The 14,019-nt window shown below is 34.3% G+C and overlaps 1 protein-coding gene across 1 annotated transcript in view; it reads left to right on the top strand.

The window, feature by feature from the left end:
• Positions 1-669: 669 nt before the first annotated feature.
• Positions 670-14,019, top strand: part of ZRANB2 (zinc finger, RAN-binding domain containing 2) — a 17,410-nt gene continuing 4,060 nt past the window's right edge. The window contains exons 1-8 of the mRNA XM_012639936.1: positions 670-758; positions 2,770-2,822; positions 2,906-3,014; positions 4,232-4,314; positions 9,059-9,135; positions 9,377-9,511; positions 10,662-10,831; positions 12,284-12,370. Coding sequence (XP_012495390.1) covers positions 703-758; positions 2,770-2,822; positions 2,906-3,014; positions 4,232-4,314; positions 9,059-9,135; positions 9,377-9,511; positions 10,662-10,831; positions 12,284-12,370 — 770 coding nt within the window. The 5' untranslated portion in view covers positions 670-702. The remainder of the gene's footprint in view (positions 759-2,769; positions 2,823-2,905; positions 3,015-4,231; positions 4,315-9,058; positions 9,136-9,376; positions 9,512-10,661; positions 10,832-12,283; positions 12,371-14,019) is intronic.

The raw sequence follows: 14,019 nt of genomic DNA, 5'->3' as shown, positions 1-14,019 counted from the left end.
CAGAATAAACCCCAAATACAGGGGAGTGTTATCTCTGGAAGAAGGCAATGGGATGGGATCAGAAAAGACACTGGTAATTTTAACAATATTGGCAATATCTTAGTTCTAAAATTACCATTTGCTTTCCACGTGTACGGTGCTTACTTATTTGTTACACCTACTTATGTATCAAAAACACTAGTTTTCTAAACGACATCCCATATGCATGAAATAACAGGGTTCTCCTTCTTTAGTTAAATAACTTGTCCATATGAACTCACCCCACCTCATTCCCTACCCATACACCCACGCCTTTCCACGTCCCTGAACCGATCACAGTCACTTCCGCCTCCTTCTCCCTAGCCCCGCCGATCTCGGCGGAAGTACTTTCCTCTTGGGTCCTCCCGCCTGTAGGGGGCTCTTCGAGGCGTCTAGTGCCACGAAGGTCTCCTACCTGGGCTGTCCCTACGGCGCCTGATAGTTTAGGCCTAGAAAAAACAATTTGCATTATAACTTTTCAGCCAGGAAACAGTAGCACAGGCATCTTAGCCTGGACAATCATGCTCAAACTCAACTTCTGCTTAGTGCCCTCATTATCAAGCTCTGACGCAGTGGTGGACGCCAGTCAGGCGGTATGAGGACAGCCCCGAGCCTCCGAAAGTCCCTGGCCCGCTTCCTCCTGTGAAGACGTAGCGGCGGGTGGCGGTGGTGGTGGCGTCCAAGATGTCGACCAAGAATTTCCGAGTCAGCGAAGGGGACTGGATTTGCCCTGACAAAAAATGAGTTCACGAAGGGTCTCAGATTGAGGCAGAGTTTATAAGTGGAGGCTTTCTCAGGTCGGTTCGGCATTTTGCGTTTCTACGATCTCTTACCGTGCCTTAAGCCGAGTTGAGGTGGCGAACCGCCAGCTCCCGGGCGGGAAGAAGGCTCCCAGTCTCCTCAGGAGAGAGGTCTTTCGGGGAGCCTTTGTTTTAGATATGTTGCTAGCGTTTCCTCAACATTATATCTCTAAGATAGCCTCTCTTTTTGGAGATGGCCTACCTTTTTGCCCCCGCACGCCACCCCCGCCCCAGCCGGGTTTCAGCGATAAGAAAATCTCCCGGTCTCAGGTAATCTCCCCGTGGCTCGGGCCAGCTTGCTGTTGGTTCTCCCCCACGTGACTTTTCTCTGCAGAAGTTTTGTTCTTTTTCACGGAAATTGTTGGTTTCTCGTAGTCGCCCTTTTGCTCCTCATAGTTTATTTTGTATCAAACTTTTTCTCCGTACTATTTTTCCCTTTTTCCAAAGCCTTTTTGACCTGAGAAGTTCCGACTTTTTTCTTCGTTGACCTTTAGTTTCTTCACAAGAATTGGGCTTTTGGGCCCCCACAGAGCCAAAAGGGAAGAGGCCTATGTTTTTGCCTTGTTGGCCCCGAAGATGCCTGCAGCAGGGTAGCACGTAGTGGCTATGCTAAAGCCAACGTGCTCTGAACTGTTAGATCTATTGAAGGGTGCACAAATAGGTGTACCTATTTGGAAATATATGGAAAATAATCCTTTATTTTTTGTACCTAAGTTAGCCACAGATAAAAAGTTCATGATAGTAAAGAACAAGAACACACCGGGGTTTAGTTTCAGTTCCGTTACTTGTAGACCATGTGATTGTAAGTAGGTTTTATAAGTTGGCTGAAAAATAGGAGTAGAATTGCTTCCTTATAATGAATACATGAAATAACATGGATAGTATGTGTAGAGCAATGAAATGTAGCAACTACTTACGAATTGATAGTATTTTAATATTAAGATGACCTGTAGAAACTCAAATCTAATTCATTGAAAAGAACTAAAGTTATATGTTATGAATAGTATTTCCCTGAGTGGTAAGACACTATTAAAAACGTTCAAAAGATTGAGAGTAACACCTTCTGACTTTCATGTTGTTGATCATCTATAGAATAATGTGCTTTTGTTTGTGTCCTTAATGACAGCACACACAAATATTTGAGGTAGGACGCTAGGAGAGTGCATTTCAATTCATTTATAAGAATAGATTGTTGGTTGTACAACATGCATAAATCCAGGAGACATTCAGTGTTTATTGAGGTCGTAAGGAATATTTTTAGAGGGGAAAAAAACATAGCCTAAAAATTATTTGGAGTATTTCTCTGAGTTTATTGTCATCCCATACTTCACATCTGTATTTCATTCTATTATAACACCTTAAAAATCAGCTTTTCAAAATTTAAGCATTACATGTCATTCAGACCATTTAACATGCTTTAACTAATATGCACATGCACTACTAAGGTCATGTGAGTGAACCTATAATTTTTTAGTTTTGTATTGAATACTCCACATGTTGAAGTTATTGGTTGTCATGTCACTTTTTTCAGCTACGTCTCAGAGGTTTGATAAATACCCTGAAAAACTCAGTTTTCTTATAATTATTGAACATTTTTATATTTTTAATAAGTACCATCTCACCTACTATCTGTAAGAAGAGTATTTCATTAATTTTCTCCCCATTGGTCCACTTCTAGGATTTTGTGTTTCTTATAATACACATTTTTATAGTGTCAACTTTTTGTACGTCTGTTGTTTTCTGTACTAATTGTGACTTTGCCAGTAATTATTCAAGTGGAGTCAAATCTCATGTTAACTTTGCAAGGGATCTTGTAGTTAACATTGACATTATCATGACTAAGATAAATTAAAAGTTCCGGATTCCAGATATGTAGTGAGGGCACATTAAACTTTAAAATTTTACAAATTTAAAAAGGTGTCTGTATAAATGCTTTTTATTTCATTTTCAGATGTGGAAATGTAAACTTTGCTAGAAGAACCAGCTGTAATCGATGTGGTCGGGGTAAGTAAGGAGATTCTATTAATATTTTATATATAATTTCTTTATTTCTTCAGATTCATACTGCATTATTTTTCTGTTTTCAGAGAAAACAACTGAGGCCAAGATGATGAAAGCTGGGGGCACCGAAATAGGAAAGACACTTGCAGAAAAAAGCCGAGGTCTATTTAGTGCTAATGACTGGCAGTGTAAAACGTACGTGTTTGAAATTATTGTCCACTTTTCCTTTCATAATAATATATCCAACCACTACTGGATATTTTAAAAAGAGTTAATTTTATGAACTGTTATTAGTCACATTGATAAGCCACATCGATAAATCAAAGGTCTGTTAATTGTTATTCAATCTGTATCTCATATTTTAAGTACAGTATATAAAGAAATTTTAAATTTTTTGTTGTATTTCCAGCGGTAACGTTAGTTGTTACTACAATGGATAACAACCAAAAGGAGGAAAGGGTGTTTAAAACCACTTTCTATTATTGAAAAATCCCCAAAATTTTTAGCATCTGTTGTTAATGTGAAATATACCACAAAATTCATTTTGCCTATTTACGAATAAATGTTAGAATCATAAGTTGCACACCATAAATAATTACTCCTAATTATTCTTAATATTTTTGATTTTCAAGTTTAGGTATAATTCTGTCTTGCTTTTTTCTCATCTTTTCTCTATGCAGATGAATCATGTGAAAGAGGACTGACTCAGAAAACAGTCTTATGTAAATTTCTGATCCTATAGATATTAAATTTGTATTAGAAATTTTTCCAGTAACAGATTAAGTCACTAGATTTAGTATACTGTGGAATTCAGTGCTCAAACTGATTCCTTTAAAAAAATGTTTAATGTTATTTAGAGCACATAACCTTATTCTTCTTTGTTTGAGGTGAATTCGGAGACTGAGAAATTCATGAAACCTTTAAAGTGATTTTTTTTTTTTCCTTGGGTGGGGGGCAGGGGAAAGCATCAGAATCTCTGTACAGATCGAATGTCCCTTATACGAAATGCTTGGAATCAGAAGTGATTGAGATTCCAGATTTATTCACATTTTGGTTCAGCATCCCTAGTCCAAAAACCTTTAACGCTCCTTTGAGTGTCAATGTCAGTGGTCATAAAGGATTTTGGAACATTTCAGATTTCAGATTCTCAAAATCCTCAATTTCTCAAAATTACAAAAGCACTCTTCAAATGGTATAGATTTTCTTCTCTGCTTAATAGTTCAGTCTGTTGTTGGAACCCACATTCTGTCGTTAAATCAGTGTACATTTTCTTTATTTACCTTACTCCTTAGTAAACATTTGATAGTGATTTCATCCTGGTTTTTATTTTAAAATTCTAGACTGTCTAAAAATTCAATATTTTTTTAGTACTGTATTATGGCCTTTTAATTTGACATTTTTCACTTCTAAAGTTGCAGTAATGTGAATTGGGCCAGAAGATCAGAGTGTAACATGTGTAATACTCCAAAGTATGCTAAATTAGAAGAAAGAACAGGTAAGATACAACCACATTTTAACTAAGTGATTTTTTGAAGAACTAAAAATTGAATTGATAATTTTATCGCCTTCACATAAGAGCACAGTAATAACCAAGGATTCCGTCTATTCTGCCCTTGAAGTTTCTTACTAGGATTGTTTTTCTCTTCCAAAAACCTTCTGTTTTATAATTTCACAATTTATAAAATATAGTATTAAAGAACCCTATCCTAACAAGTAGGGACATTAGGATACTTTTAGAAATGCTTCCCCTCCCTCCTTCTCTCCTATTGGTTAAGATGTTTGTTAATAGTAATGATATAGTAATTTATTTTTATTCTTTCAATATCTTTATATGGCAAAAAGGGCAAAGGCGCACCTTTTAAAGTGTTCGTCTAAAGTTCAGACAGTAATTCTCAACCTTGGCTATGCATTAGAATCATCTGAGAAACTTTAAAAATACAAATTCCAAATCATGGAACTGTGTTCTTGGGATCCTAAAAATCTGTAGGTTATTTGGATGGTGTTAGTAATCATTGGCCTGAGTAATAACTTACCATTGATTTTGTATGTTGTCAGTGGTGAAACGAGAATATTTACCTAATAGAATGTGATTTTCCCAATATCAGCAGTTAGCCTAAGCACATTATCTGTATATTTCAAGTCTTGATTTTATCCTTCAGCTACTCATACATTACATGATCAAAGTATTCCTTCTATATATAGTCACCATGTCAGACCTAGACTTGATAAACTACTTGCCTGTTTTCTTTTCCTGTCTAACTTGAGACCAGCTTCACCATATATTTAGTTTCTGGGGATCACAGGCCCACTCTTGAATCTTTTGGACCTATCCCTTCCAGACTACAACAGAAATTCTACTCTCTCTCTCCCCCCCCCCGCCCTTTTAAGTTATATTCTTACATATGGCAACATAACCTAATGTCCTAGATTTTTTTTTTTCCCCTTTTTCAACCTTCAAATCCCACCTCTTATTCTCAGAAGTGATTTTTGCCTTTGTACTGATTGCGTAGATTGAGGTCTTCTGACAAGGGTGTCCTTTTTTTTTCTCTCTTCATCTCTCCAAGATCCCCATGCCTGCCTCCCTCTCCCCACCCTTCTGATTGTTTATTCTGTCTCTTATAGGTTCTTCTTCCTGGCCACTGAGTGTTGGGATTCCTGAAGGCTCAGTACCTAGGCCCTCTTTTCTCTATTTTCTTCTAGGCCAAAGTTTAAGTAACCACTGGCATGCCATGATACCCAAATTTATGTCTCCAGCTCAGACTTCTTTAACTCATATATCCCGCTGCCTATTCAGCATTGCCATATAAATGTCAAACTCATTATCAAACTGAATTTGTGATTTTCCCCTTGGGATCTGGCCCTCTTCCAGTGATCTCTTTCTCATGATTAGTACCACTTACCATAAATCTGTTACATAAGCCAGAAATCTAGATGCCCTTCTTAGCCTAGATAGCTCCTTCTTCATCTCACCTAACTCCCAAAAAAGTCTTTTCCACCACCAACCTAAGCAGAGATGTCATTACGTCTTATGGGAAAATAGCCACCTAGCTGTTCTCTATATATTCTCTTCCTGCCCAGTTGTAAGCAGAGTTTTTGTTTTTTAATTCCAAATCAAAAACTTCTTTTGTTTAAAACTCTTTTGGATGTTTTTAGGATAAAGTCTAAAATCTTTTAACAGGTTTAAAAACTACAATCTCAAAAAGCTTTTTTTCTGTTTACGTTCTCCTTGACCTATTTCATGACTACTTAACTAAAGTTTCACTATTGCAAGAGCAATGGTCTAACAAACTGACCTCGCTTTCCTTTACTCATTATCATCTTTCCATCATTCTGGTGTCTTGAACCTTTTCCACTTAACCTTGCTACAAGTATTTATTTGTCTTTGCTGGTAACAGTTGAAGGTGTGAAATAACTTAGTCTGTTATTCTCCAATTTCTCTTCACTATTCGTAATAAAGCAAATCAGTGCAAGGTTCAGGGGAGCCATTTCCTAGGCGTAGGACAGTATGTGAATGAAAAAGAACTTGATTCACTACCTCTGAAAGGTAGCTGACTTCTGCATAATTCCATCAAATTGTTGTTCTGTAGTTTACTTAGCCATTCTCCTGTTTTTGGATTTAGGGTCATTTCTATTTTTGTCTGCTTTTTTGTTTTTTTAAACCATGAAGGGTAACTACATAGAAACATTGTGACTTTTATTCTTTTGGTTTATTTCTTTCGAATAAAGTCTCAGGACTTTAATTGTTCAAAGCATAGAGTCACAGAATTTTCAAGTTAATATCTTTGTTCTTCCTTTGAAATGTATTATATTCATGCCCTATTCTTTCTTCATTTCCATTGTCAACCCTAATCCAAACACTCATTTTAAACCTTCAGCTTTTTACATTAAACTGAGACAATTTTGAAAAGATTTTCATTGTAAAATTTTTATTAAAAACCTACAGAAATTACTGATTTCTTTGTAAAACCTTTAGTGAAATTCAGATTCTTTAAATAGTAACAGAATTGTCATCTTTTACATATTCATTCACTGAAAAAATATTTATAGTCCACTGCAAGGTGTTGGGGATACCTGGGTGAGCAAAATAGACATGTAGAGCCAAAGATTAATGAAGCCCTTTTTGAGAAAGCTATGCTTAAGCTAAGAAGTGAAAGATGAGTTCCAAGCAAGAGCAAACAGCTTTTGTGAAGGCTCTGAGACTTGATAGAATTTAGTATGTTGGATGAACTCCTCCTCCTTAGTTGTAGAAAACATTTCAGAAATAGGCAGAGGCCATGTAGATCATAGTAAGGAGTTTATTTTTTATTCTTACAATGGGAAACATCTGAAGGAAATTTTAAAAGCGGGTAACAGAATCTAATTTCTTTAAACACTGTTCTTACTAGTTTGTGAAAAGAGTTGAAAGGAGGTGGCAAGAGCAGAAGCAAGAAAAACAATTTTTACAGTATTACCTGCAGTGTTCCAAACCAGTCCTCTAACTCACATATTACTCCGTGGAAATGATATGCTCAAGTTTTTTCATGGTAGGGAGCTACTGTATTTTCCATGTATAGGGAAAAAGTTCTTGAGCTGGATTTGTAATCTCTGTGGCCTGTCAAAGAGAACATAAAAATAGCTTTGTATTCGCTGTGATTTTCACTTTAAAACAGTTGTACTTATATACCTTTGCAACATTACCTGTGTGAGGTATAGTTCACTTTCTAATCTTACTATGTATTTTTTAGCTCTCTCCATATTTATCATATCACTTTTTCAGTTGTATATTATTAAATGTGAACGAAGAACTATACTGAAAGCTTAAATCTTGATTTTAAATAGGATTGTTTTAATATTTTTACATGCTTCCACATTACCTCCAATTTAACAAACACTTTTCTGCATTAATGTCCTAGAGAAAACAGCAAGGTTTCATTCCATTTGTGTGGTTTGCTTTTTCTTTTTCCTATGTAAGTTATTTCCCATCTAGATCCCATGGATTTTGTTTAAAAGTTTTATATTTCACCTACATCTAAGTATTTTGAAGTTTTCATCTGGTTCAAAGTATAATGAAGAAAAGAAAGGATGTTATATTAGTGTGATTTTTTTTTTTTCCAGAAAGTGAAATTTTAAATGATTTTTTTAACACCCATGATTGGCAAATTTAAAGTCATAAGTTCTAATTTTTAAGAAATTCTATTTTTTTAATAAATCTATTTAACATTTTGCTGATTCATGAGGTCCATAAGTCTGCGAATCACTGGCTTTATGTACTAGTACTGCTCTGGAATATGTGACCAGTTAGATTGTGTTACTCTTAACCACGTACCTCTTTAATTTTTTTTCCCCCCGTATTTTTTGTAGAGACAGGGTCTGGGTCTTGCTCAGGCTGGTCTCAAACTCCTAACCACAAGCGATCATCCCGCCTCAGCCTCCCAGAGTGCTAGGATTACAGGCATGAGCCACCGCGCTCAGCCTCACTCTTTAATTTTTCAACAGGAGACTTATTCAAAACCTCTCCTCTCACTTTTTCTGAAACTAGCTCACTCTCTTTCTTATTCCAGTCTCTCTTACGATTACTTCAAAGACCTGTCAATTGAATTGTAAATATTAGTTGTAACATCAGAGAATAATGGTTTCCTAATCTTGACTACTTTTTAATTTGAAAGTTTATTGGCTGTTTCAGAGAACGTGAGTGACTTTGAACTGTGTATTTAAAAGCAATTTCATTTAAACCAAGGCCAAAAGATGGCTTTATTGTGTCATTACATTTGCCTATAATTAGGAACTTTCTAAGCTTTAGTTAATGGCCCACTATATTTTAGTTCAATAAAATTTCACTGTATCAGATTTCAGACTATCTGCAACTGGTAAACAGTGAAATTTGGTTCTTGGTTCTTACTGAACCCACTCTTCCCATAAGAATTATGGTAAACTATAGAGCTATAGATAGTCCTTTTAAAACTTGGTTGTAGCAGATTTGAGAAGATATTTTCCACCCATACATTCCATGAATTGCCTAAGTCAAATCAGACATTTTGAAATTGAGAAGAGGTTACAGTTACAGTCAGATGACTTTGCAAATAAGGTATCTAACTTTGTTCTTTTGGTGATTTTTTAATAAGCTTTTTTAAAGATTAGTAATTTATTAGATGGATAGATAACTGTTATTAGAGTTTCTTTTTCTTTGAAGGTGATTTAGGCATAATGTGTTTGTTATTCAAATGGATTGTCACAGGATGACAATTTATGCTCTCTTTTAGGATATGGTGGTGGTTTTAATGAAAGAGAAAATGTTGAATATATAGAAAGAGAAGAATCTGATGGTGAATATGATGAGGTAAACTGTATAATAGTGTTCAGATTGAATATCAATTAAAAAAACATGTTAGAAAATATCTTAAATGCAAAGGAAAATTCTTAACTATTTCAGTTTTGTAAGTACAATTTGAGTCTTCTACAGGAATTTATCATTCTGTAGAAAATCATAACTGACTTAAATATATAAAAATAATTTTTTAGAGAATGTTTTAATTTTAATATATTTTCAGTTGACAAATATTTTGAAACTTTTTCTCTAGTTTGGACGTAAAAAGAAAAAATACAGAGGGAAGGCAGTTGGTCCTGCATCTATATTAAAGGAAGTTGAAGATAAAGAATCAGAGGGAGAAGACGAGGATGAGGATGAAGATCTTTCTAAATATAAATTAGATGAGGTATATACAGTTTCCCCTGTCTCACTTGAACTACACCATGACATGAATGCTTTTGACAACCTTGGCCCTTTGGTGAAGATATATTGCATGTTTTCATTTATTCTGACAAAGGTTTTGAGCTTCTACTCTGCCAAGTACTATTTTTGTTCTGGAGATAGAATAGTGATCAAAGCAGAATCACCCTTCTCTTATTAAATTGTAAAAGAGGGAAGATAAAACTAAACAAGATAATTTAGATATCAGTAATGTTACGAAGACACACGATGTGGTAACAGATAATTAAAAGAGCTACTGTGGTTTCAGCACACAGAGAATTTCTTAAGGAGGTGAAATTTGAGCTGAAACTTGAATGATATGAAGAAGCCAGCAATAAGGGCCTAGGGTGAGAGGACATTCAGGCAGAGAATAGCAAATACAGGTTCCCTAAGTAGGAAACAGGCTAGTAATCTTTAAAAACCATGCATAGGCTAGTGTCGTTAGAATAGAGGGGAGAGTGAGATGAGGGGACAGCACCTACTTTGGATCTGGTGATATTCATTCGTGGGGCCAGAGTATAAGTTTTATGGTCCGGCTGTGTAGAACCAGATTGAGGATACTCATATCTTACATAAGAGGCCCTGGAATGCAACTAAAGAAATTAATATGGGCCCAGTTTTAAAGTTTTTATGCAACAAATGAGATATATTTATCTGACCTGTGTTTCAGGGTGATGAGTGTCAGTATATTGAGAGTTTAGAAAGGCAGAATGGATTTCTAGACTTTGGGAGATGAGCTAAGATGTTACTGTAATATATCAGAGAAAAAAGGAGCAAAGTTCCTAAGAGTAAGGGTGGTAGATTTAAGGACTTTGAAGGAGGTAGAATTGAAAATTCTTGACAGCTAATTTGGTGTAATGCATTGTGTGTGACAGAAAAAGAGGAAATGAGTATGACTTCTAGGTATGTGTATGTGAAATATCTGAGACAGTTGCCAAGTCTGTTTAGCTGAGATGAGGAATTGAGTACGTGAAGTTCAGAATTGGGAAAGAACTTGGTGAGATACTACTACTGAAACATCCATATGGAGATATGTCCAGTACACAGAACTAGTTATTTTTTCTAGTAGGTAACTTAAATATCTAAATGTCTAAATATAATTGAATTTTTGTTAGGATGAGGATGAAGATGATACTGATCTCTCAAAATATAATCTTGATGCCAGTGAAGAAGAAGATAGTAATAAAAAGAAATCTAATAGACGAAGTCGCTCAAAGTCTCGATCTTCACATTCACGATCTTCATCACGCTCATCCTCCCCCTCAAGTTCAAGGTCTAGGTCCAGGTAAACGGGTACAGGTCAAGGGTAACACCAGTCAAAATGTCAGTATCTAACTTCTTTATTTATAACTTTTATTTTTCTTGATTAAATAAGCTTTTCTTTTTATTTTGAAGATTTAATTCAAGTCACCTTTTAAAAGACTTTTTATCTTAGTACCATGCAGTTACTATCCAGTATTTTCAGAAAAGCAAAATCTTAACATAAACTTCCTTAGCCTATTTTATTCTAGCATCATGCTTTTTCATTAAAATAGACTTAAAACTTAATTAAATCATTTCATATACTGATATTTGATTATCTAAATAGCTTGCATTTAGGAATTTTTAAGTAAATGAAGTGAAGATTTATATTTTTACTCTAGATGTTGAAGGCTAGTATAGAAATTTTCTAGGCATTAATCAGATCATTGCTTATTAACACAATGTTTCAGTAATTTGGTATCAGTATTCTGAATAAAGGAGCAAGTTTAGCAATATTAGTTTTGTTGACTTAATGTTGAGATGTCCAGGAATAAATTAAATAGAGGACTCTGTTGGATATTCTTTTGTTTGGTACATATGTAAAATATATAATCTCTGGTTTCAAAGTCAACAATAAAAATAGAATTTTAGGTGAGTAACAGCAGTGACTTTAACAATTTTCTCTTGATAAACTCTGTTCAAGCAATACCATGGACAATGAATTTTGATCATACTTAGGGTAAAATATTAGCTAATGAATACTTAATAATTAGGTATTTTTTAATTGAGCACTGTAAAGCGTGGAATCTTAAAGAAGTGGTTATAAACAGTAATTTTGAGATAAAAATATGACGATCTTTTTCTCCAGGTTATGTTAAGGGACAAATTAAGATATGAATTAGATTAACAGATTTTATTTCATTTCTGGTTTTTAGAATTCAAATGGACCATACTTTTTGTGTCATTTTTTAATAATTACCTAAACTTATGATACAATTATTATATATTCTTCCTTTAATTCTCTAAGCTTTGAGTACACAGAGAAACATAGGGGTCAAGTATACACATTCCTAACAATTACAGCTTCATACTAACTAGAAACCGTGAAAATAAATACTAATAGAAGGTTTTTTATAAAGGAAAGTGATTCCTTTATAGAGACATTCTGGAGAAATTCAATATAAATTACAACATTCCATTTTCCTGGATGTGATAAAGTAATAATGTTCAGTGTTTTTATTTTTACAATTGAGTGATTTTACAGCCGGTAACTTAAACGTGGAAAGTGATAAAGCTAATTATTTTTTTAAATTGCCTTAATTTTTGTTATTAAAATAAAAGATTAATTTAAAATACTGTATTTTGAAAATATATATCTTGTATAGTTACATTTTTATGTGAAAAGGAACTTTAATACATGTCTTCCTTTCAGTGTTCATATCACAAAGCTCAATTAAGTGGTCCTGGAAAAAAAAATCCTTCCATGTTGTTCCAGGTCCCGTTCAAGAAGTTCTTCCAGTTTGCAGTCAAGATCTCGTTCCAGTTCCAGAGAACGTTCGAGATCTCGTGGGTCGAAATCAAGGTGAATGAGGTAGCATCTCTCTGTAAAGCAGAGAGAAGAAATATTTTAAGGCTGCAGAAGGTGTTGCTGCTTTTTTCCCCCTTATTTTGCTTCTACTTGTCAGTTTTATTTTTTAGCATTAGAAAACTAATGCACTTGCCTCAGCTTAATTTTCTCACCATGGAATGTTTCCATTGCCAGCAGTGTGCCAAGACATTCCCATGATTGAATTAAGGTGGCTATTTTGCATTGTGTAGGGTTTGTTATGTGGTGCTAAGATGTGATGAGTAGGAAGGAATATGAAGCCAAGTCTTGTCACCACATCTCTAGTATATTAAAATTATCTTTGCAATAGTAGTTCAAATAAAATTGGATATGTAAATAAAAAGTTTACTCCATACTCCATTATTGAAAGGAAGAAAGACCCTATCTCAAAGCAGGTTTTGTTTTGCAAGGCAGTTGTTTCAATACTTACAGAAACAAATTTGCTATTTATATCAGATAAAGTTTCTAGGGAGTGTTATACATATATTTTCATTCCCAGTTCTACACAGAGTATTATAAACAGTATTCCTAGAACCCCTCTATCCCCCTTAAAACTATATAAAGAAGTATGGTTGGTTAGGGTAGGTGTAGTACATGGTCCTTAGTAATAAAAGTAAACTTTCAGGTTGCACATTTAGTCAGACCTATGGAGGGACTCATAATTTATAAAGATGTTCCCTTGCAGAATTTTTTGGTAAGTAAGTAGAAATACGCTGCCTTTGTTTTCAAGTTAATTTATGATCTACTAAAGGCATTTAACATAAATAAGAAAACAACTAAAATTCCTCTTGTGTGGAAATTCACACTAAAGCTTAGTAATGGTTCTTTTGATAATTATATACTGGTTGATTTGAGCCAAATCTAGCATTAGAGAGCAACTGCAGTATAAATCACATTAAGGAGGAAAGAATGGTATGCACACTTGTATTAAGCCAATACAAAATAGAGAGCAAATGTGTTTATTATTATATAGTATCAGTATTTTAGTCCTTTTGTTTTAGTGCTTTTTAGATCAAAATCCTTAAGTTCTGGTATTCCCTTTGGGAACCACTGTAATTAAGGTTTACAGAACAGCCTTCATACTCTTCCCACACATTTTTTCATTGCTTATAACTTTCCAAAGAATTCTCCTTTTGGGCTTTCTGGTTTTATTTTAAACCCAAAGGTGAATTTTTTGGGAAGTTTGAGCTAAATTCCTTCAACCAAAATATATAAATGAAGAAAAAAATTACACTGAAATATTTACATATTTCCTTCTACCTGAAGCATGTGAATGTCAACACTTCATACTTCATGAATAATGGTTCTTCATAAGAATGAGTATTGTAAATATGTATTGTTTTAAATTTACTCATTTTATTTTTCTTTGAATATTTAGCAACTTAATACAGTTTCTGGTTGGGGTTTTTTGTTTTTTTGGGTTTTTTTTGGTTTCTGTCCCATATGCCCGGTTTTTCCGTAACAGCTTAACTAATGAGTTGCATAATTCCACAAGGAAAATTGTTTATTTTCCTCACAAGTTACATATAAGATACATATTTTCTCCCCAAATGAAAGGATGAATTTTCTAATCATAAAGTCATGCAAATGCAGTTACCTGTTGTTTTTTTACTATTTATGTAATA

Source organism: Propithecus coquereli, unplaced genomic scaffold (assembly GCF_000956105.1).
Source record: "Propithecus coquereli isolate 6110/MARCELLA unplaced genomic scaffold, Pcoq_1.0 Scaffold144, whole genome shotgun sequence".
NCBI classification, from domain to species: Eukaryota; Metazoa; Chordata; class Mammalia; order Primates; family Indriidae; genus Propithecus; species Propithecus coquereli.
Note: the sequence above shows the minus strand (reverse complement) of the source record. Positions and strands in the feature narration are given on the sequence as shown.